The following is a 23555-nucleotide window of genomic DNA, read 5'->3' on the forward strand; positions in this document are numbered from 1 at the left end:
CCCTGGGAGCCCCGGCAGGCACATCTCACGGCTTCTTTCGTTAGTCACCAAAGGGTAAACCGTTGCTTGCACGCTGTGGGGGGCAGGAATGATTCAGCAGGTGGTGGGTGGTGAAGCCGGGCTGATGACGCGCTCCGGAGCGCAGCTCAGCGATCGCTCCATGCAGTCTCAGTATAAAAGCGCAGCGCCGAGCGCACAGCACACACCGCGAGCCTCCGCACCGCTCAGGGAGAGCTGCACTCAGAGGGGATGCTGACCCACACGAGCTGGAGGAAGAAGCAGCCAGCCCTGCACAATGGCGATGACGAGAGACCCCCAGGCAGTCACCAGCACAGCTTCAGGAGGCATCCTCTGGGTGGGCTACTACTCGCCCTCATCTTGGCATCGTGGGCTTCCACCTCCCAAGGTAAGATTCCTCCCCATACACTGGGCTCCTGCCACCTGGTTGCAGAAAGTGCCAGACATGCCTTTTTCACTGTCTATCTTCATTTCGAGTTTTACTTACAAACTGAACTTTTTTGTCATCAAACACACAAACTTCATTTTCCCTTCTTTTTCTACATTTTTCTGCTAACTGCATAGTTTTTCCACAGCCATCTATATTTTCAGGTTTTCTTTCAATATTTTCTGTTACTCCTAAATATGTTAGTTTATTTCTGACCTACAGTGTTTCCTTAGCACTAAGTCATACAGGTGCACAGTATGTGTGTTTGCTGTGTGGCATTGTACAGCGCTACAGAATATGATGGCGCTATATAAACAAATAATAATGATGATAATGTTTAGAATGGTTTCTGTGTGTTAGATCTTGTCATACATCATACAGGCGTGTAAGTTAGATCTTGTCATACATCATACAGGCGTGTAAGTTAGATCTTGTCATACATCATACAGGCGTGTAACACACTCTGGCCATTCATTTGGCTCGTGTTCTGCTGGAGTTGCACACACAGCCCAGTGACCTCTTCATAAACACAGACAGAACTTCTCTTTCCTGTCTGTCTTCATAATTTCGTTTTCTCCAAATATCGGTCATTAAAATGCAATGTATTAGTGCAATAGGAAGCTGGAGCCCGGCTCCAATGAGGTTATTAGGAACTGCGTGTGGATGGACTTTAATTCATAAACTTGAGCTGAGATCAATCTTTACTTGAATCAAATAAGGGACTCGGCGAGACCGAACATCATAATTCTAGATTTGGATTTTAGAGTTGAAATTTCATCACTTGTTGCTTTTGAGGGATAAAAGTCTGCAAAGATAGGCGACTCATTTCAACACTTTAGTCTAACTTCTGGAACATGTCTAACTCCGATATATAAAGGGCTTCACGTGTACATTTTATAAAGTGTGATATCATTAGAGCAACCCATGGAAGGTCTACTTCTCATATTGTGCACCAGAATCACTCATTTTAACCCCAACACTAAATCAACTCTTCTTATGGGTTTAAAAGACAAAGTAATTTGAATGTATAATATTCCCAGTGATTTCTATTTTCTTTTATATTTTAAAGGCATGCAGTGTCCCTTCTAGATTAGAATGTATATATATATATATATATATATATATATATATATACATACATAATATACAATATTCTCTCCATCCAAAGAGTTTGGCTTTTGTCGCTATACTCTACACCTTACTGGACGTTTCTTTTGGTCAGCAGCGTGTTTCCAGTTTCTTTAATGTCCCTCTTTTTATTACAACCGTAATTCTATTTTTACTGTATGTGGAGTTTTCTGCCATCACTCTTAACAAAGCAAATAATGAAATCTGTACAGTACCAGCAGTGTGTGCTACTGTATAGCCTGCTACTGAATGGGGTTAAATTAAATGATACACTAATTTGAAGATGTGTAAAATCCCCACAATTTCGTGATATATATATATACACACCACATATATATATATATATTGTAAGCTGGTTTGAACAGGGTCCTCCTCGCCTGTTGTTTCTGTGAGTGAAATTGTACAGCGCTACGGAATATGATGGCGCTATATAAAACAATAATCATAAGAATATCTCAAAATAAACTCTTCTTTTTAATATTAGTTCTTTAGCAGTAGCACTGCTTGTAAAACTGTCGTCCACATGAGCGTTAAAATCAAATATATGCAAATTCATAGAAAAATGCAAAAGTGTATGTTTCGAAAAGTACTCCTGCCATAAAAATACCACGGGTGTACTTAAATAAAAGGCTTTAAATGTGTGTTTTTATTGGTTCTTCTCCAAAATCTCAGGTATTATATACACGTTTAATTCAGAATTCACAAAACATAGAGATCTTGTTATTTTTATGCGTTCCCTCTCCAAGGGAAGACATGTGTGAGTATTATACATGAGATTTGAAATCATTTCTTTACTGTTTCGGTACTTTATTATTTAGTGCTGTATATATTTTAAGCGCATGTTTCCTTTATTCTGTCAAACCTCTGTCTAACCTCTGTCTAAGGCTGTCTAACTTTTTTTTAAATTGCCAATTAAGTGTCTCTTCTTTACTGACCAGGTTCAGTTATTGAAGATGTTATGTAAGGTATTAAAAGTATGGAAATTGCCATTTGTGTGTTTTTTGTTTGTTTTTTAAATAGTTGAGTATTAATTTAGTAGGAAGTGTTTGACTATCAGAAATATTGTGTCACTTCTGGATCTGTTCGATTGGATAGCCTGATAAAGAAATAGCGTTAAGGATTTTTTTGTATGGTAAGGTCACACAAAGACCATTTTAACGGACATCTGGCATGAAACAAAGGTTTGGGAATCCTGGATTTTTGGGATATAAGGATTACGGGACGTCATTTCATAACACAGTTTGAATCTGTTGTTGGTAACGCTGTTAATGGTCCTGTCTGGTGCTGATTCCACTGACCCCGTGACAAATGTATGTAGACCATCTTACATAAAACAGCTGCAGTAGCTACTGGAGGAGGTGTATTATTATTATTTTATTATTATTATTATTATTATTTATTGACTTCTATAGCGGGGTCATATTCTGCAGCGCTGTACAATGGCTAAACAGGACGAGTTAAGGAGAGTTAGGGTTGGAACTGTTTACTAGATCCATCGTATTTAGGCATCATGGGGTTATACAATGTCTGTTACAAGGCTGTCTTACACACAGCATCCTCTCTGAAGCTGGAGGTTAATGTCCTTATTACTGTCACTTTCATAGGATTGTAAAGGAAATGTTATTTGGGTATAACTGGGAAAAAAGCAGACTGGGTTTTCCAAATAAAATTAAATTCTCTTGGCAAGATTGAAACATTAAGACTTAATTTTAGAAAACATGGAAATGGTTTTCGTGGAGAAGACCCGAACTCTGAATTGTGAAATATGTTTTGTGTATTTATACAATTCCTAAAACACTCCTACATTTACTAGTCTTCCTATTTAATATAGTTAACTTATTTTTTATGTGGAGCAGTTTCTCAATATCAGACCTTAAGTCCAACAGTGCAACGTTGTTGTTGAACTCCCATGATTCTCAGACAGCATCTTGGTAATCGTGGTGAACCATAGAGATAAAACTGCTAGCCAACGGCTGCTGGGATAGTTCTTGGCTACCTCTGGGTTAGCCTTTTCATGATCTTTAATTAACAAAGATGAATGTCTCTTAGGGAACAAGATCGTGATGAGATCTTCGCTGTTGGAGTGTCAGTAGAGAAGATGGTTCTTATATATATATAATATACAAGATAATATACAATAGTACATCTTTAAAAACATTGTTTCATTCCACCAAATATTTGCCCATTTTATCTGAATATAACGGGATAAAATAAAACAGTTTTGATTTGGTGTAATATTGTCCCCTAAAATGCATGAAACCAAGTGTTACTAAATAAGTTCATCACTATACAACCAGCATTATACAAAGAAAACCCTTTTTTCCTTCAGTTCCCACAAATGTCTTGGTTACCAGCCCATTAACAGGACCTGACTGGGAATGAAAAGCAGCCCAGGAAATATTTGGACACCAGCCCCGTATTGGGTGGTCACGCTTATGTGCTCACAACACACTAGGGGCGTAACTAGAAACCACAGGGAGGGCCCCGCTGTGCAAATTGCCCAGAGACACTCCAAATTAACAAGCAGCACCTCCGACAGTGCCACCACTGCCCCTTCACAGCCTGCCTGTACAACCTTTGCCCACTTATCAGCCTGTCTGTCCCATTTCTGCCCCTAAACACTTGTACATTCATTTGTTCACTCATTCATTCACCCATTCAAAGGAAGGGGTGCTTGTGTTAAGATCTGATGGCCACCATGCAGCCAATTGTTAAATGGTGACAAGCAGAAAAACTATTTCACATTAAGGAGGTCCACGCTGATCGCCTTACTTTGCCTCTATTTCAAGGGAAATGTTTTTATTCACTCATGATAGGGTGTTTAGATTCATTCTAACAAAGGTTTTTTGTGGCAACCTTATATTAGACAATTCAGTGGATATACAACAAAATGTGAAATATACACTATATGGACAAAAGTATTGGGACACCTGACCATTACACCAACAGGTACTTTGATTGCATTCTAAATACATTAAGATGGAGTTGGTGTAATTGTATGTGTGTGTGTGAGCATGAATGTGTAATTGTGTGTGTGTGGGGGCATTGATTGTTTGTGAGCACAGATGTGTATGTGTATTATTATTATCTTTTATTTATATAGCGCCAACAATTTACGCAGCGCTTCTTACAACATATATTCAAGGGGTCTGACAAGACGAGAATTGACAGGCTAAGACAAACCGAAACATTAGGTGGAGAGAGCCCGGCTTGCAAGCTTACAATCTTGAGGGAATGGGGTGACAAACATTAGGCACAGAGAAAGGGTGAGAGGTAGTGTGGGGGTATCAGTGACGGGTGAGAGGTAGTGTGGGGGGTATAAGGCACAGAGAAATGGTGAGAGGTAGTGTGGGGGTATCAGTGACGGGTGAGAGGTAGTGTGGGGGGGGTATAAGGCACAGAGAAAGGGTGAGAGGTAGTGTGGTGGTTGTCTCAATGACAAGGAAGTTCTAGCAGCTAAGGTGGAATGCTTTTCTGAAGAAGTGGGTTTTGGGATTTTTGTTGAATGTCGGGAGGGAGGGTGAAAGCTGAAGGTTCAGTAGAAGTAGATTTCAGAGATATGGGGCAGCTCGAGTGAAATCTTGTAGATGGGAAAAGGAAGAGGTGATACGTGAGGAGGAGAGCCTTTGTTAGGGAACAGTTAAAGACTGGAGGGAGTTTATGGTTGGAGATGATAGGAATAAAATTGGTTAGGTTGAGCATGTTGGTTAAGTTTGGTGGTTAAGAGTGATAGGAATAGGGAAGAATATGTGGGGGACAGAGGTAGCAGAGCAAACACAGGCAGGTTTCACATATAAAGGTTAGTGTAGAGGTACTGGGATAGCTGTGATGGCAGAGAGATGGAGAGGGATGGGATATGGAATGGTTTAATTGGGAGAAGTGGGTACTAAAGGGATCCAAAGAGTTAGTGCCCTCTACTGGCATGTTTAAATAGATCTGGTAATTAACTGTCTATATATTAGGACAACACTGGGGCAGGTGGGAGAGGGGTAGGGAGGGCAGGCAAAAAGTCAGTTGTTGTGGGGAAGAGGAGTGGAGGAGTGTATTGCAGGCTGTGAGGGCTGTAATAGAGAGTGTTAAATAGTGTTAAAGTAGACAGGGGCAGTAAGAGTGCAGATATAGGAGATAAGGGGTTAGTGGAGCAGAAAGATAGAAAGTAAAATATAACACACTTAAGTAGTGACAGGCATCACATACATTTTACCAAATAAATACAATCAGTGAAAAAATGCTGCAATTCCCAGTATGGGCATTCCTAGGCTATCAAGCACAGATAGACAGAAAAGCGTATAGAAACAGGAAAATGATAATAACAATACAGAAAACAATAACAGATAATAATGGAGATCTCTTGGTCCAGTCTGTATACCTTTTACCAAAGTATGGAGTTTTGCTTAGGCTTCAGTTGCTGTGGGGAAGATGGAGGAGTGTATTGCAGCATGTATGTGTAAGTGGGATGAGATGGAGTGTATGTATGTTAGTGAGAATGAGTGTGTGTCATTTGTGTAAGTGTGTTTACATATGTGTACCAGAGTTATGTTGGAAGAGGGGCAAGGGGCAATGATGGCACAGACTAGCTGTTGAGGTTGAGGGGCCTGGGGCAATTTTTACACGAGGGCCCTGTGGTTTCTGGTTACACCCCTGGATGAGGTCAGGGCTCTTTGCGGGCCGGTCAAGTTCTTTCACATCCGTTTTGGACCTTGCTTTGTGCACTGGGGCACAGTCATGCTGGAATAGAAAAGGGCCTACCCCAAACATCCCACAAAGTTTGAAGCATAGCAATACCCTAAATGTTTTGGTATTCTGAAGGGGAGACATAGGGGGAGGACTTCCCCTGGAGTCATATGCAGACAGCCACTCATTCAGGTCTATTCATTAATATATTCTTTAACTCTGCGACCAGGATTTGGAGACCGGGCAACTTTGACTCGGTGCATGTCCAGGAAAGATGTCCATGTGGGACATATATATAATGTATATATATACACACACATATAGTTTTAGCAGTTTGCTGGTCTGGAGCATTCAGGTGTGTGTTAACACAATGCCACTGAGCAAAGACATCAGCAATGACCTTAGAGAAACAATTGCTGCTGCTCATGCATCAGGAAAAGGGAAGTCCATCGTTATACAGTGAGAGATTATTCAAAGGTGGAATATCCAGAAGAACAGGGTGGGTTGGTTCTCCAACAGCCCTATAAACGCAAGGCCAGGATCAACAGATGAAACTACCAGGACTAATTAGGAGGGACTAAAAGGACCAGCCGGGTGTAATTCAGGACCTTCTTATCAAAAATCAAAAACTGATCAGAAACCGCAAGTGAGAATGTCTTGGTTTGCACTCCTTTATTCATTATTAATTTCTGAATGCCGAGCCGTCCTGGGCATCATGGAACCCTCAGACCACAGAAGCTTTGTTTTCAAGTGGCTGGTTGGCTTTGTTGATTAATGTCTTTATAAACCAAGTAATCTATGCTTAGTTTTAATGTCCTTTAGCAATCATTTTAACCCTAACATGAGTTGCATCAGTGTGTTTAATATTATGAGCATGACTTGAAATGCTATTCTACCTTATGTATTGTAGTATGGGAGATATAAAACACACAATCATGTCACAGTCACAGAAAGGCTCAGTAATATGCAGGGCCGGCCCAAGGCAAAATGCCGCCTGGGGCGAATTTTAAAATGCCGCCCCCCCCCCTTATCTACCCTTCCTCTCCCTCCGTCCCTGCCGCCCCCCCCCCATTATCTACCCCCCCTTGTACTTACCTTTCAGCAGTCCTGTGGCGAGTCTCCCTGTTCGGTCTCGGTGCCGGCTTGTAATACACTCAGCATTACAAGCCGGCACCGAGACTAAACAGGGAGACTCGCCGCAGAGGAGAGAGGGGCGCCGAGCGGGTACTGACCACTCGGCGCCCCTTTCTCTCTCTTTCGCTTTAAAAAAAAAAATAAAAAAGGGCTTGGGGCGGCGAAGTGCTGCCCCTTCAAAAGTGCCGCCTGGAGCGGCCGGCCCAGGTAATATGTATCAAACTACTGTTAGATGTGGCTGGAATAGTACAGTGGGGTATAACTAATTAGGTGATCATGGGCCACTTTGCTGATCTTCAACTAATGGTATTTATTAAAGTGGGATTACTTGGCATTTCAGATTTTAGTTTTTTTTAGCTACTGTAACTGCTTACATCAGGTGTTTCATATGTTTTATAGCCGGTAATAATTACCACAAGGAGTGAACAGTTAATGTTAGACAAATAAAAACGTGATTTTTTTTCTTCAAAGCAATTCAAGAAAATAGAAAGGTGAGTGAAAAAAGTGTGTATTCCCTCATTGAAATTCCAGTAGATATACCGACAGGTTGGAATCTCCCAAAATAATGTGTATTTTGCACGCGAAGGGTGTCTCCAATTAGAAGATGCATATTTAAATTTGGATAATTTTTAAGATGATCTGACGAAGAGCGTGCAGGCAGAAAATTCAATTTTAGATATATTTTTTTTATTTGATACATTTTCTACTTTCTCTGAATAATTCCAGATTATTAGAATACACATTTCAAAATATCCTTAACCCCTTAATGACAAAGCCCATACATGTACAGGCTCAAAATGCATTGTTTTCAATGGGTTTAGGGACCGCCCATTGTCCTTAAGGGGTTAAGGTAAAAATCACTTTGTGGATATTCCTGTCTGTTTTGTTGAAGTTGAGCTAAGCCAGGGTAGCCGTTTTGGTTTTCATAGCTTGGGTACTTGCTTAAGCCCCTAACATCTGTATGCCATCTGTTTGTACCGTAATGCACATGAATTATTGCTTCATAACGTAGGAATTATGACATTATGATAATGTAGAAGATTGGAGGCCTAACTTAGTCAAGCATTTTTTATTAGCTGTCAGATCTGTACATCTCCATAGACCACAATCGGAATAAATCATCATACTAATTATTTACTGCATATTTCTGCAATAATAACTGTCTGCAGATTTAATGTTCAAATCGCATTAATACATATCATTTCTAGTTTTAGTTTGTTTTAAGGTGACTTTTGCCATAATGTCAAGTTGTTGCATTTTTTCTGAGAATAAATTATATATTGAGAAACTATTGGTGGTAAATAACGTGATTCTGGGTTAGAGGACTGCATTGGGAGGTAGGTCTTGCGGGACCCGCCAAAAAACTTGTGGGCGCGGGCGGTCTTACTGGGGCTGCGGGCGGGAGCGGGAGGTCAGGCACTGTACCTGCGGGTCCCGGTAATCCCACGCAGTCCCACAAGGCTGCCTCCTCGCTGCTCCATTACAGTGTCTCCTATCTTGCTCTGCCCAGGAACAGGGCAGAGTCACGTGATGTGACGTAACTTCCTGTGACTCCGCCTTGTTCCTGGGCGGAGCAAGAGAAGAGACGCTGTGAGGGAACAACTCGAGGGCAGCCTTGCGGGACTGCGCAGGAAATCAGGTAAGGAGACGGGCGTGATTGGCCACAAATGTGGCGGGAGCGGGCGGGATTGGCCACAAATGTGGCGGGAGCGGAACACCCACATTGCGGGAGCGGGATTAAATACAGCGGGAGCGGGATTAAAAAAGCAGTCCCGTGCAGGGCTCTATTCTGGGTCAAGTAATGATAATTCAGAGATAAAAATCAAGTGAAACATAATTCTATTGTGGAGTCAGTCAGCAAGTTCATCAATGTTCTGTTAAACCTAGATTTTGCCTAGTGGATGGGGTGCAAAGTATGAAAATGAGAAAAACATATATATGCCTTCAAAAGGGGTCTGGATATTTTTTTAGAAAGGCATGACATACAGGGATATAAATAGAATAATATTAATATTTTAGAGCTTCTTGGTCCAAGGGGAAATCCGATTGCCTATTGGAGTCAAGAAGGATTTTTTTTCCCCTGATGGCAGAATTTGAAGTAGCTTAATTAGGGTTTTTTTGCCTTCTTTTGGATCAAGAATAGGAAGGTTAGGTAGAAGGGTTGAACTTGATGGACTTAGGTATTTTTTCAACCTTATGAACTATGTCACTATATATATAACTATGTATTAACAGTGCCTAAGAAATGCCTTACTGGTACCTAACATACTTGTTTGGGTGATCAAAAATCCAACAGAATCAAAATATCCAATCAAGATAATATACGTTTGTCTTAAGCACTCATCACAACAGGTATATAGGTGTAACAAAGGACACGTTTTAAAGTGGCAGGATATAGCTCTGGTATAGCTATCTGGACTAATGTCCTGTCCTTAAAATGAGAGTTTATAGGTTGGTAGACAGTGCCCTCCATATTATACTTGTTATCCAGGTTATGGCATAGAACCTTGGCAGGGTTGCGGTGTTGACAGAGCTTGGAAGATGGAACCTGAGTCTCAGGTGTCGCACAATGAGAGGATTATCCTCTTTGGCAATCATAAGAGACCCCATTGGTGGTGGATGCCGATATACCTGTAACCTCTTTACTGTCTTCATCTGTTACTTCCGAGGGATTAGCATGTCATGGATGATATGTGGTGGCATTTTCTGTCCTGACCATTATGCCCGGTTTATCTAAAACATAGAGGTTCATTCACTAAAGCAGGAGCTGTGCTTTCAACTTCATGAATTCACAATACGCTATAAAGGGCAAAATCTGGCCTATTTGCCTGGAAGAAGGGCTGGACTGACCCTACATAATGTGTTCAATGAGTAAAGTGTTTTATGCTTTATACAGGACCATTCTAAACTATTCTTGGGGCTGAAGATCTCTGTGGTTGGCCCTTCATAATTCAAAGTGAAGTCATGAGCTGAAACCAAAGCTTTCCTGCAAACTCCCCTGCCAATTTCCTCTTTAGCGAATAAATCCTACATATATATATATATATATATATATAGCGCATTGTCTGATTTTTCAGAAGCACTTGTAAGGAAATTCTTAATGGAGCTTTGCCGAGACGTCTAAGGAAGGAGTTGATCCCTAACTTTCCACTAGTTAACAACTTTTAGTTTCTCTTTAGCAAAAAATAAATAACAAATAAATAATATCCTATTACCTCTGATTACTTGTATAGTATCTAAATAATGCAGTTTACAGGATAAAAGCTAACAGCTCTCACCACATATGTATTACTCTTGAGAAAGAAAAGGTAGATAGTAGAAGTGTTTAAAAAGTTACAATAGGGTAAAACAGAATTAAATGCTAAGGTCTGATTTAAAGTTTAGTAGTTCATCACTGAGAAGGCAATGAATAAATGGAATAACCAAGCAAAAGTGGTAATACAGAGTTTTAGAGAAAGAGGTTAAGCTTAAATAATATAGGCATTGGGCTATTCTCAACATATTTCATACCGTAAGGTATGAAATATTAGTATCTGCAGTAATATTTCATACCGTAAGGTATGAAATATTACTGCAGATACTACAATGGACAGAATGAGCAAGGAAGGCAGATCTTCCATGCGTTAAACCAAATGAATGCTTCTTTTAAGGTTAAAACACTTTTTTTCTTGATATGTTCTGTAGTACCAGCATTAATTTGCTCACCGTACAAACTATTTGTCAATAAATTACAGAAAATAGAAAATCTTTCTTATGTTTTACTAAAGGTACAAGTATTTCGTATTTTAATGAAGTGCTGCGTGTTGCTCATTTAATTAAAACCAGGAACTAAACTAATCATCAAGATGATAACCTTACTGTAATCTTAAGCAATTATACGCAAAACAAGCAAGGCAATAAGCTATAACTAAATCAAATAATTAAGAGCAGGATTTATACCGCCACTTTAGTTTATGTAATTATTCCCTTAAGTGCCACATAATAAGGTATTCTGAGTCCCCCCAGGTGTATAGAGAAAGGAATTATCTCTGTAAAGATCCTTTTTTAAGGCATGAGCTCTGTCCTAGCAACAGGCGAGTGCAGCTGTTATAATGTAACTGTTAGCAATGGTATATATATATATATATATATATATATATATATATATATATATATATATATATAGCTAATACAGGAAAGCACTTTCTTGGATATTCAGGCCTGATCTAATGTCATAAATAACATAAGGATTGTTGATTACTTCTAAATTCACAGCAGCAGTTCATGGTCTAAGCTTGCCATTCATTTGCTCTTCAGAGCTGGCTCTTGTGATTTGTGTCTGTGATGTCCTATATGCGATCAACCTACTTACCTTGTAGTCCCTACCGATAGAGGCTACCCAATAATGATGTCATGGTGAGATCACACGATGACCCAGTAAAAATGCAGTTAATATATTACCTTTTCCTAATCCTGTATCAACAGGTTCCACAATGCAGTATACTGGATTATATAGAAAATATCACATACATTTTAAAGGGAATTATTGCATGGGGCAAACCTCCTAAGGTTAATACTGTAGCATCTCTTGTTAGATTTTATACTGTTTATATTTGTCAAAAGCAAGATATAATAGCTACATTGTGTAACATTATGCATGCCCTTTTGTGTGTTTATTTTGTAGGTGCACCTTTCTCGTCATACACACTCCAAGCAGAGCCGGACCTGCAGTCGCCGGTGGGAGTAAGTACTGACACTATGGAGGTTGTGTAGGCTCGGCACAGTCCTGCATGCTAAAAATGAGCTCGGAGGTAATGAGAGATCTCCATTGAGCGGCAACTCACCGGGGAGCCTGTTTACCCAATGGGGGCAATCTTTCTTGGATTTGTTGTAGATGAGCTGCATCCTCCATGGACCCACCAGGCTAGTGTAGATTGCCCCTGGCCTAGGCTCACTGACTGTGGGTGTGCCTGCTAACCACGGCACTTTCCATTCACAAAGACCCTAAAATAATACCGTATTTGCTCGATTATAAGACAAGGTTTTTTTCAGAAAAATACCCCTCGTCTTATAATCAGGGTCGTCTTATAATCAGACCTCAAATAGGTCTGTCTATGAGACGACTAAGATCCAGATCCCCCGCAGCTGCAGGGGACCTGGATCCTCCTGTCTCCCCCCCCCGTCCCCACTTACCGGTACTTCTGAGTCCCCAGTGTGTAGCTGGGGCAGCGTGTAGATGTCTACGCGATTCGCTGTCAGAGATCAGAGTTCCCCGCACCGGTGCAGGGAACTCTGATCTCTGACAGTCGGGGAAGGTCTGCGAGATGGACGCAGACAACCCCCGCTGCTAGCCACACCTCCTTCCGGCTGCAGCGTAAGTGCGTGGGATCTACACGCTGCCCCGGCTACATGACAGGGAAGTCAGAAGCACCGGTAAATTGGGGGGGGGGGCGGGTTAGTGTTAAATGGGGGGCATAAGGCATTTCTGGAGGCAGAAATGCCTTTTAACCCCCTTAATGCCACTCTACCTCCAGAAATGCCTTTTTAACCCTCTATACGCCACTCTGTCTCCTGAATGCCTTAAACCTCCCTATATGCCACTCTTCCCCATAATATGCCTTTTAACCCTCTAAATGCCAGAGTGGCATATAGGGGTATAATTTCTGGAGGCAGAGTGGCACATAGGGGGTCAAAAGGCATATCATGGGGCACAGTGGCATTTAGAGGGTTAAAAGGCATATCATGGGGCACAGTGGCATATAGGGGGTATAAGGCATTTCTGGGGCAGATGTGCATAACTGGGGGGCAGGTTGGAAAATAGAAGGAAATAAAACCAAAATATTTTTCTCAATCATAGCTTTTATTAAAAAAAAAATAGTTTAGATGAATTAACATTTACTGGTAAAACTTTTTTCCTATAGGGTCGTCTTATATTCAGGCTTCTTTTTTTCCTAAATTAATATTCAGATTTGGGGGGTCGTCTTATAATCAGGGTCGTCTTATAATCGAGCAAATACGGTACTTCTTTGGAACATTGCTTACAGTACATTATGGGACCGCAGGCAAAGTGCTGTTCTCAGGTATGTTAGTTCTCCATTATCTGGAGTTACACTTGGAGTTATCCGAGGTCTCTGTGCCTATTCACTATTTAAAATTGCCATTTGGCTCATCTCGGTTATATTATTTGAACTGGTGTAATTGCTGATGAATTGAGCGTATATATTTCAGTTTTCATTGACACACATTTTCATATTTCTGTGTTTACAGATAATGGATACATGTTCCGAAATTCTTTCAGATTCCCAGACAGTGGTAAGTTCACATGCATCATCATGTATGTTATTACCTGTATTTATGTAGAGCTGTGAATTTGCACCCTTTTGTTTTTGGAATACAGGTATCATATCCATTAAAAGTATTTTGCTTGAAGATTATGGCTGAAATTCTGCAGGTAAAAACATTTTTTTAAACACATTGTGGTTTTGGATGCATCCAATGATAAAATACCCAAATACCATGCGGTGTACATGCCTGCTGATTGCTATTGTAAGACATTCACAGATTTCCCTACAGTGTTAGATGCCAACTGATCATTGGGGTGGAAGAACATCTAGGATGCCTCTTCAGGAGATCCCTTATCTGTCAGAAAAAGCCCCAGGGGCTGAACGTTGTAGACCCAGCAGAAGAAATCTTGTTATCCTCAGAACAGACCCTTTCCATCCATTTAACCCACCTATTGTGCTGATTGACTTGACCTAGTATGGAAAATAAAACTTATATATGGTCACATCCCTTATAGAGTTGGTAACACAGGTTTGCAGGAAACCAAAGCTGATGATATCCCTTGTGATACTTGTGGCTACTGGGCAGACCATGAGTTATGCCCCTAAGCATAAAATCATATGCCTCAATAACCACTAAAATTCTGAACAAAATCAGGCATGGCACAACATAGTTAGGGTATACCTTTAATACGCATTAATTTTCTTATGGAACATAAGGAGTGATGACTCTCTTAGGGTACAAAATACAATTTCCTTAACAAAGACAAATGAGAGTTCCGGTTCTGTAACATGGTGTGACGGCATTCATTTTAATACCACCCAGCCCACCAAACTCAGTATCTAAATCTAAAATTAGCCATCTAGATGTTCGGAAACATAAATATGCTATAAGCTTGATTATGTTTTTAAGGCATCAGTCTGAGGTCCACCAAATGAACACCTTTGTGTTTAAAGAGGACCGGATGGACTTGGTTAATGGCGCTATACATGTGAAAATATAAGATGTTCTAATTATCACAAATTGTCATTTATTAAGTCATTTGCTCAAATTCTCCACATTTCTTTGTTTTTGTTGCTCAGGACTCTGAAGAAAAAGACAACACCAAAAGGGTAAGTTTTGTACTTTGCACTGTGGAGATATCCTTAACAACTGAATTTGTTCTGCAGTAAAAAAAAGCATTTTAATCTCTTTTCCGCACAGTTCTTCTTTCATTATTCTAAGAGTCATGACTCTGGAAAGTCAGACATCACGGTAAATTTACACAGTTTGTGGGAGATCCCCCCTATTTAAAATTAAACTTCGGTTAGATTTAGGGAGTATTATTCCACCATCTGCGCTTAACAAGGTCACACGTTTTAATATAAATGAATTATTAAGATGATTGTCCTTTATTTATAAGGGAATTAAATACCCTGCAACCTGGATTATACGATCAATTAGTGGGTTTGTAAGAATATATGGTTGTGAGGATCTTTCTGATATATTGATGAATTTTTACTCACCTAGTCCACCATTTTCTTTATTTTTCTAGATATCTAGATCACTTCTTGTAAAACACAAGTTTGCATCTTGTGGTCACATGCAGGCTACTAGTAGTTTATTGCTAAGTTGGGGGTCACTAGATCAGGGTGCCCCCATACTATTTTTACCCTACTTTTTTGCCCTAATTTCCAATCGGTGATTCTTATAGTGCTTATCAGTTTAACTTTAACCAGTAAATTGGGGTGAAGCTTAGCAGTTACCGTGATGCAAATTCTTATTAAGCATACTGATTACCAAGGAGTAGCGCTCCCAACCCACAAGTGTTTACAAGCTTAAGAGACTTCCTAAAGGTTTTTAGGAAATGTTCAAAGTTTTTGGAAACTTAGGAAAAGTGATGGCGAGTAGAATGGATGCAGCAGAAGCAGAGATGTGGTCTGATCCAGAAAGAGGTTTTACTTCATGTAATAGGGGCTGACACAGTGACAGACAAAGTCATGCAGTTGGAGGCTGAATATCAAGTTATGTAAAATAAAGTTGAATAACCATAAGTTCCAAAGACAATTAGTCTTGTCCCAAACATGGTTCACTAAAGCTCATAGGATTCTTGACAACTAAAACTGTTGACTAAGTGGGGTCGACCAATTTGGTTTCGGGGGAAGCCCAAAAATGTTATTCTATTTTTTTTTTCTTTCCCAATCATGTTTTTATGATGGTTTTATTTTTATGTATTACCCCCTGTTAAATTATATTTGTTGGGGCAAAATGACATAAAACATACCTTTCTCCAGTATTGCACCACTTTGTGCAGAACCGCAATTAACCCCTTCGCAACAAGGGGTATTTTACACCATAAAAACTAAAGCTTCTATGTTTAACCATCATTACTCTTTTTGTGTTTTAGTGTACCTGCCAAAGATTTCAGGGTTTCATATTAAATCATATTCATGCTAATAAATATTATTTATTGATGCATATACCTGGACATATGTTATAGACTAGTAATTCACACACGCATACATACACCCTCTCCCTCTTACCTTGTGAAGACCTGTATGCACTTACTGCTGCCTCTCTACCACCACGGTGCCGCCCGCGGCACCCACCTCAGCATCCCCTGTAGCCTTGGCAGCTTCCCTGCTTCCCGGACTCCAGAAAGTGATTTATAGTTTGTTGAGCTCTGGCCTACTAGTGGATACTCTTGGAACAGCACCTCCAATAATTCTCAGCCAGCCATCGCTTACCAGTATGTTGCATCACAGTGTATGCACTGCTTAATAAAGACTAGTAATAAGAATAATCTAAAATATAGAACCCATATGTGATGACAGAGTTTGTGTATATGACATGTTGATAGATTTACTATTAGTAAATAGATTTCATGAAAATTTCTAGGGTATTTCTGATTAAATACTTTGCCGATCAGTAAAAAGCCAACATATAATCGTAATATTGTTCATATGAATACATTTTCATATCTTTAGATAAGACCTCAAGCTCAGCCAACACATTAATTATAATGGCTACTGACTCACTACTACTTCAGTGTGACTGGAATTTTTCAGAATACCATGTCTTAGTCTTTATGCCAAAGACACATTGCACCACCACCCAAAATACACAGGATGAGACATACTTGTTATTATAACTATATGACATGTTCACGAGATCATCTCTGTCAGAAGTTGGCAACTGGCAAAACACGTAGGACTGGACAGGACCCTCTATCGAGGACACAAATAACGTCTGCTATTATGTAACAAGCAAGAACAGATGTTGTACTAATTGTTTTATCTTAAGCTTTTGGATCTATGTTAGGGACATTGGGCTCCAAATAAGACCTGTATTACAAACAAATGTAGCTGAGCCGCAGGTATTTAGTACATGTTACTACCCAGGTAAAGAGGGGCATTGTGGTTGCAGTGAAGTAGTAGCTCAAGGGTTTAGGTCCATGAACATTGGTGAGAAGAAGGTGAATAAAATAAAACAAGCCCATTGGAAGCTTCGTCTGGCTCCTCATCTTCTGTACCATAGCTACCAACAGTCCTGACTAGCATAAACTCCCACTGGAGTACTTTGGAGTACAGTAAAAATACAATTCAATATTGAAAGGAAAAAAAAAGAAATCACCATGGCAACAGAGATACTTTACATTTACTTCCTATAAACAGCAGAAAATAATTAGCACTATTCACGGAAATCACAGATTTGTTTTTCCATATATTTTATTTCTACAACCACACATTGGGTCAGTGATTGTGTTTATTGTATGTTGCATTCTTTTTATTACAAAATATTTGCAGATTCATTATTCTGAACTGTCAGTTTGTAAAAGACTAATCTTAGGCAAGGTGGCATTTTCAGTTCGTGTGACATTATTTGTCCATGTACTTACAAAGAAAGCATTGAGTGCTCCTCAATCGGGCCTCCGTTGCTCATCCATATGTCTTCATGTCCTCAGTCCTCCTCTGTTGTGCATCCTTTGCTGCAACTCGCCCCTCAGCTTTTTGACCGAAGAATTAAGAGATCCAGATCTGACGTATGTACAGTAATGCATATCACCTTGTTATTTGTCGATTAGTTTTTTTTGTTCTGTTATCGCTTTGTTTTTAAATCTGAATGTCTGATTATAGTTCACATGTCATCTAACAAGTTCACATGAGCTGTTAGGGATATTAATGAGACAAAATAGGCAAAACCAATATTTTGTCACACACACACAAAATAACGACGCTACAAAATATTGTAGTACCACATCCACAATATTAATTTAAGTAGATACCCTATATTTTATCTCCTTATTATAACTTCGTCTATAGGTAAAAATACCTTTTCATTATTGTTATTATCACGGGTTATAAGCTGCAGTCTCACAAGCCGTCATATACAATAATGTCAAATACTATTTCCCGGAAACAGGGAATTCTATACGAAGAAGACAAAATTCATCTCTATTCAGAATAATAAAACAATTATATTTACCACCACTTGTTGCTGTTGTCCAACTGGTCCTTGTAGAAATTAATCCAGATTCATTGTCAAGAAATTAAGTGGGCAAGAATATAACTTTCTACAAATTATATAGGTTAGGACTCCAAGTAACTCTAAGAGTGAAATATGGTGCCAGGATCTTAAGATTCCAATTCTCTGGGGTAAATTTGGTGAATAAGTCCGTCAGGGTCTTTCCATTTCAGGGTGCGATCCTTTTTTTTTTTTTTCCAGACATAAGCTTTTAAAGACAGGGCTTATTATCATAGCCTCCACCTTTTGGTAGGAATTCTCCAATCATAACGGTGGGTTTTACCCATTATAATTAGAATTTCTACTCATATTTACACCGTTGTAATTTCTTAATTTACCTGTGAGAGACGCTCTTGTCTAAGATTTAACTTAAAACCATTACATATGTGTTTGGAATTTATCCTTGGTCACCCTAATCGCCAAATGTTACTTCCTAGATAGTAACTCAGGTCTTGGTAGTCTTCCCATGGATCCCCCATTCCAAGTTACATTTCTAAAGATATGCAGTGTCTACTCCTTAACTTTCTCATGGAAGATAACATTAATTGTATCATATATACACTGAAACATCATTATACATGAATACTCCTTTGTTCTCAATTATAGAGGGAACAAGGACAACAAGAAATAATCACTATATGATTAAATAAAATAAAATGGCTCTAACTCCATTTTGTGTAAAATCACAGAATATAGAAATACATGTTTTCTGTGATAAAATATCTGACAGAGCCAAGAAATGTACCTTAATGTCACCTGGGTTTGATAACTAAACTATTAGTTCTAGGATAGTTAACTATGAGGTTATTATAATTTCTGCTGCTCTTAATGCATAGCTGGGGATGCACATAAAGTTATCCTAAAGAATAAACAAAGGTAGACTAAATGGGCCACATGCACAATGTCTATTTTTAGTGACTATGTGCTTAAGACAAGGGGACCTACAAGTTAGGAACCAATGATTTATTGGTTGATCTCCAAAAAAGTCCCATGGTTAAGCTTCCAATATCTTCAGCGCGAACCTGGAAACAATCTGGGCTGAAAGATGGTTTTCTCCTGAACTAAGTATTGCTGCAGGTGTTGAGACATAGTTGGCAAATTGGACTGAATTGGACCAGTGTAAATGTTAATGATATTCCATAAGGTTTTTTATTCCATAATTGTCAATACTGAAAAAATTTTCCGTTCTCCTTCATCTTGTTATAAATATAACTCTGTGTACAAAAAGAAATGCATGATTTTTGTTAAAATATGATAACTTAAATCAGGTGGTTTATGATATAATTAGAGAGGACCATCAATTTTAGATGTTATGTGCTGAGGACATTAATAACTAACCCGTTTATATGCATATGTAAGCAACACAGAACTTAAATTGACAAGGTGTAATACGGAGAATTCTAGGCCCATCAATAAAGAGAGTGAAAATGTATTAGACCAGGGGTTCTCAAACTGCGGCCCTCCAGCTGCTGCAGGACTACATCTCCCATACTCCTCAGCCAGCCCCTTAGCTGAAGGAGCATTATGGGAGATGTAGTCCTGCAGCAGCTGGAGGGCCGCAGTTTGAGAACCCCTGTATTAGACGAATTTCCCTTATGCACCATCCATAATTTGGTGAGTGAGTATATACCAGTGTTCTACAGACCTAAATTACCAATAATTTCTATAGCCACTCTGCCCCCCTGAACTGCCTTATACTCCCTATATCCCACTATGCCCCTCTGAAATGCCGTATAACCCCCTATATGCCACAGTACATCCCGAGACTTGTCCCCCATGCTTGGGACTCCCTGGTGTCTAGTGGGGGCAGCCGTGGACATCTGCGGAATGTGCATAGACCATCTCTGCTGCTACCCGGCTCTTCCACCTGGGCTTCTATTAGTGAGCACCGGAAGGTCATGTGCTCCATCATAGAAGCCCCAGCGGAAGTTCCGGGGGCGGAAGCGTTGTCTGCGTGTATAGTGCAGACGTTCACTGGCTGCCAGAGAGGATCCCCGGCACTTTCGCTGGGGCTTCTATGATGGAGCACCGGAAGGTGATGTCACGCGGGCGCTCAGTCTGTCATAGAAGCCCTGCGGAAGGGCCGGCAGCAGTGGAGATTGTCTGTGTGCATCATGCAGACGTTTACCAGCTGGCAGAGAGGAGTCTCCAGGTCCCCTGTAGCGCTGCGGGGGATCTGGATTTTAGTCTTATAGTCAGACCTCTATTTGATTATAAGACGACCTTGAATATAAGACGAGGACTATGTTTCAGAGTATTTTCAGAGCAAATACGGTAAATATCTAAATGAAGGACGTCAAGGACCATAAACAGTCCATTATTTCTAGGTATCTCAGTCTGGGTACAAAATAAATTATTTTTGCACTGTTTCTATGTTTTACATAGAGTATCTAAAAACTGAGCTCTACAAAGGCAGAGGCTTGTTTTTAAAAATGAATACATTTTATAAATTTTCTTGGTATAATAAAATTGTTGTTTTTCTTTTTCAGGCACAGGTTCAAGGTCCGGGAGGTATTATAAGCAGAGGAGGTCATTTTGTGTTCAGGGTATGATATATCATTTCTCAGTTTTGAGGCTGGCTAAGAGGGCAGATAGCTTCAGTTGTTAACTGGGAAGCTGTGATTTTTGTTTTCCATTTTAAATGAAAGTTGTGTCCTTTATAAGAAAAGTGAATAAATTCTGATATATTTTGAGAATTCAGTTGTTAATCCTAAGAGTGATAGACTAGGCTTTAAAAATACTTTATCACCTGCATGTTAGTGACTTGGTGCCCTGTGCTACAGTTAAAAGGCAACACAGATCCAGCTCTCCATGATTAATCCGTATGAAAATCTAAAAATATAACTGTTAAGAGCAATATACGAACCGTATATTAGTTACTTGATCATATTGATTGTCTGACTTGTCTTTAATGTTTAGCCACGCAATGGAAGGAGAGCAGTGGACTTCGACTGAAAGGTATTAATACTTGTTTAGAGTTTTCATGATTTCGCCATCAATATTATTAGGCATATGGACTGTGATGTGTTAGAAGATGTTCAGTATAAAAATTTATTTAAAATGGTGACTATATCCTCAAAAAAATTGGTTTCTCTTTGTTGCCCTTGAACCAGCTTCCTACTTTGCGTGAATTCTAGTTTCAAAGCACAGTGATAGCTATAATAGTTAAGGTTAATAGACCGGCTCAACGCCTAGTTTAAAAATCCTTCTTGCTTGTGTTTTTTTTAATTTGTACACTAAAATACCTTTCACACACCTGGTATTGTCCAAAGGAAGGATGTTGAAAGGTCCTCATGATGACTGGTGTTCTACAGACTCCTATATGACAAGGACTATCCACAAGAAACAGACACTTTAGGGTTATGAGTTTAGAGAGGGATGCAGATTTGAATAGCATGTTATATGTACATTGGATGTTGTTGGGTCTGGTGACTGATCCACCATTAGCCAGTGTTAATTTACAATTTAAACCCTACAAGATGCGTTTTATTCATATAATATATTTATATATAATATATTTATTGGCTAATGAGTAGTACGCCTATATGGATCCATTTATCCTATCCATGTATAATGGGAATCATGGTTGAGCAATTACAAAGATGTAAAATTAAGGCATATATAAGGCGAGAAAGCTGTCTGTCGTTAAAGAAAAAAAAATTCATTAATTGCTCTTACGTTTTAAATGAATTAGATATTGACAGCCATGTTATGTGTTATCTGCTTGTTATCTCTACAAATGAGCAATATATTAATTTCCCTTACTTAATACATTAAAACTGTGAGGATGTAAAATTACATTCTGCTTAAATTCAAATATATTAATATAATTATAAATATGTTCACATAATTTAATTATCACAATATGTTCATTTTGCCATTCTTTCTATTATAGGTTGATCCAGGGACGCAGAACAGATAACATCTGATCTACACAAAATATTTGGTCTTCTTTAAAACTGTGTAATTATTTAAAGGTCACTATAAAATGTAAATGTTCATATCTTAAATTATTTCGGCTGGCACCTTCAGCCTTTCCTTAATTTACTAAATATATTGAAAGCATTATAACTTATTATGATTTCCATCATTGTAATGTTTATAACTATGATGTAATAATGAAAACATGACTGGTTGTGTTTTAAAAAAAAGTCCTGCATGTATGCTACATTTATCTTTAAAGTATGGCTAGGCATATTTATTTTGCCATGTAAATAAATGGACAGTTTATTCAGATCTTGTAATTTGTCTTTTATTCTGATTGTAGTAAAATTTTGACATGAATAAAGATATGTTTGTAAAAATTTTGGACATCTTAGTAAAGGCAACTTTATAGCTCTCTGGAGTGATATTTGGAGGGACTCTGGGGATGATTACGGGGAGAGGACCTCTCAATGTCACGGTGCAGTCAGAAGGAGGGAAGACTGCACTGACTCTCACTGTCTTCCCCTGATCTGCAGTCAGTGTGGCAAATATTTTTTTTGTTGTGTGTGTGGTAGCGGAGGGAGTGATTGCATGCTTGGGAGCGTGGAGCGGGGCCCAAGAAAATGCTTGGGTTGGGTCCAATTTTTTCACTATAAAATATATTGGCAACAGGGTCTAATATTTATGTATATATTGGCAGCAGGGGCTAATATTTATATATATCGGCAGCAGGGGGTAATGTTAATATATATTAGCTGCATGGGCTATTATCAATAAATATTGGCTGCAGGGGCTACTATTTATATATTGGCAGTAGGGTATAATTTTTATATATACATATATATATACATCGGCAACAGGGTATAATATAAGTATATATCGGCAGCAGGGGCTAATATTAATATATATCGGCAGCAGGGTATTATATAAGAATATATCGGCAGCAGGGGCTAATATATATTGGCAGCAGGGGCTAATATTAGTATATATATCGGCAGCAGGGTATAATAAAGAATGAAAAATAACTGCGAGTTCAGCTGTTATTTTGAAATCCTATTTCAATCACGGTCTTTTCTTCAAAGAGATAAGCACATATTATGTAGTTAAAAATTGATGTCTAATGCATATATATATATATATATATATATTGTATATGTAGCATTTTATAATTGGCCCCCCTACTTTGGTCCCTGTGCCCCCCACTAAATATGAAAGCTGGAGACACCACTGATCACTGGTTGCTAGGGAAACCAACGGCTGTTGTCTCATGCTGCTACACACAACAGGTTGGACACTTACATCTCTAGAAGACATGCAGGTACATCTCTATGTAGCAGGGATGTTGTATGTGTCCTTGGTTATGAAAGTAATGGTAAATGGGATAACCTTCACCATGGGGATGAAGACAGAGGTTATATAGGCCAATATATCGTATATAAGCCAATCCCATAATATTCCTTTACATCTATATATGTTATATTTAAGT

The 23555-nt window shown here is 39.1% G+C and overlaps 1 protein-coding gene across 1 annotated transcript in view; it reads left to right on the forward strand.

Moving 5' to 3' along the window:
- The first annotated feature begins 301 nt into the window (after positions 1-301).
- Positions 302-23555, forward strand: part of LOC149283227 (phosducin-like protein 2) — a 32975-nt gene continuing 9721 nt past the window's right edge. Inside the window, exons 1-4 of the mRNA XM_089497780.1 lie at positions 302-406; positions 13628-13672; positions 13758-13811; positions 14725-14754. Coding sequence (XP_089353906.1) covers positions 302-406; positions 13628-13672; positions 13758-13811; positions 14725-14754 — 234 coding nt within the window. The remainder of the gene's footprint in view (positions 407-13627; positions 13673-13757; positions 13812-14724; positions 14755-23555) is intronic.

The sequence above is a fragment of the Sceloporus occidentalis genome, unplaced genomic scaffold (assembly GCF_023333645.1).
Source record: "Sceloporus occidentalis isolate IW3139 unplaced genomic scaffold, rSceOcc1.0.p SCAF_107, whole genome shotgun sequence".
NCBI classification, from domain to species: domain Eukaryota; kingdom Metazoa; phylum Chordata; class Lepidosauria; order Squamata; family Phrynosomatidae; genus Sceloporus; species Sceloporus occidentalis.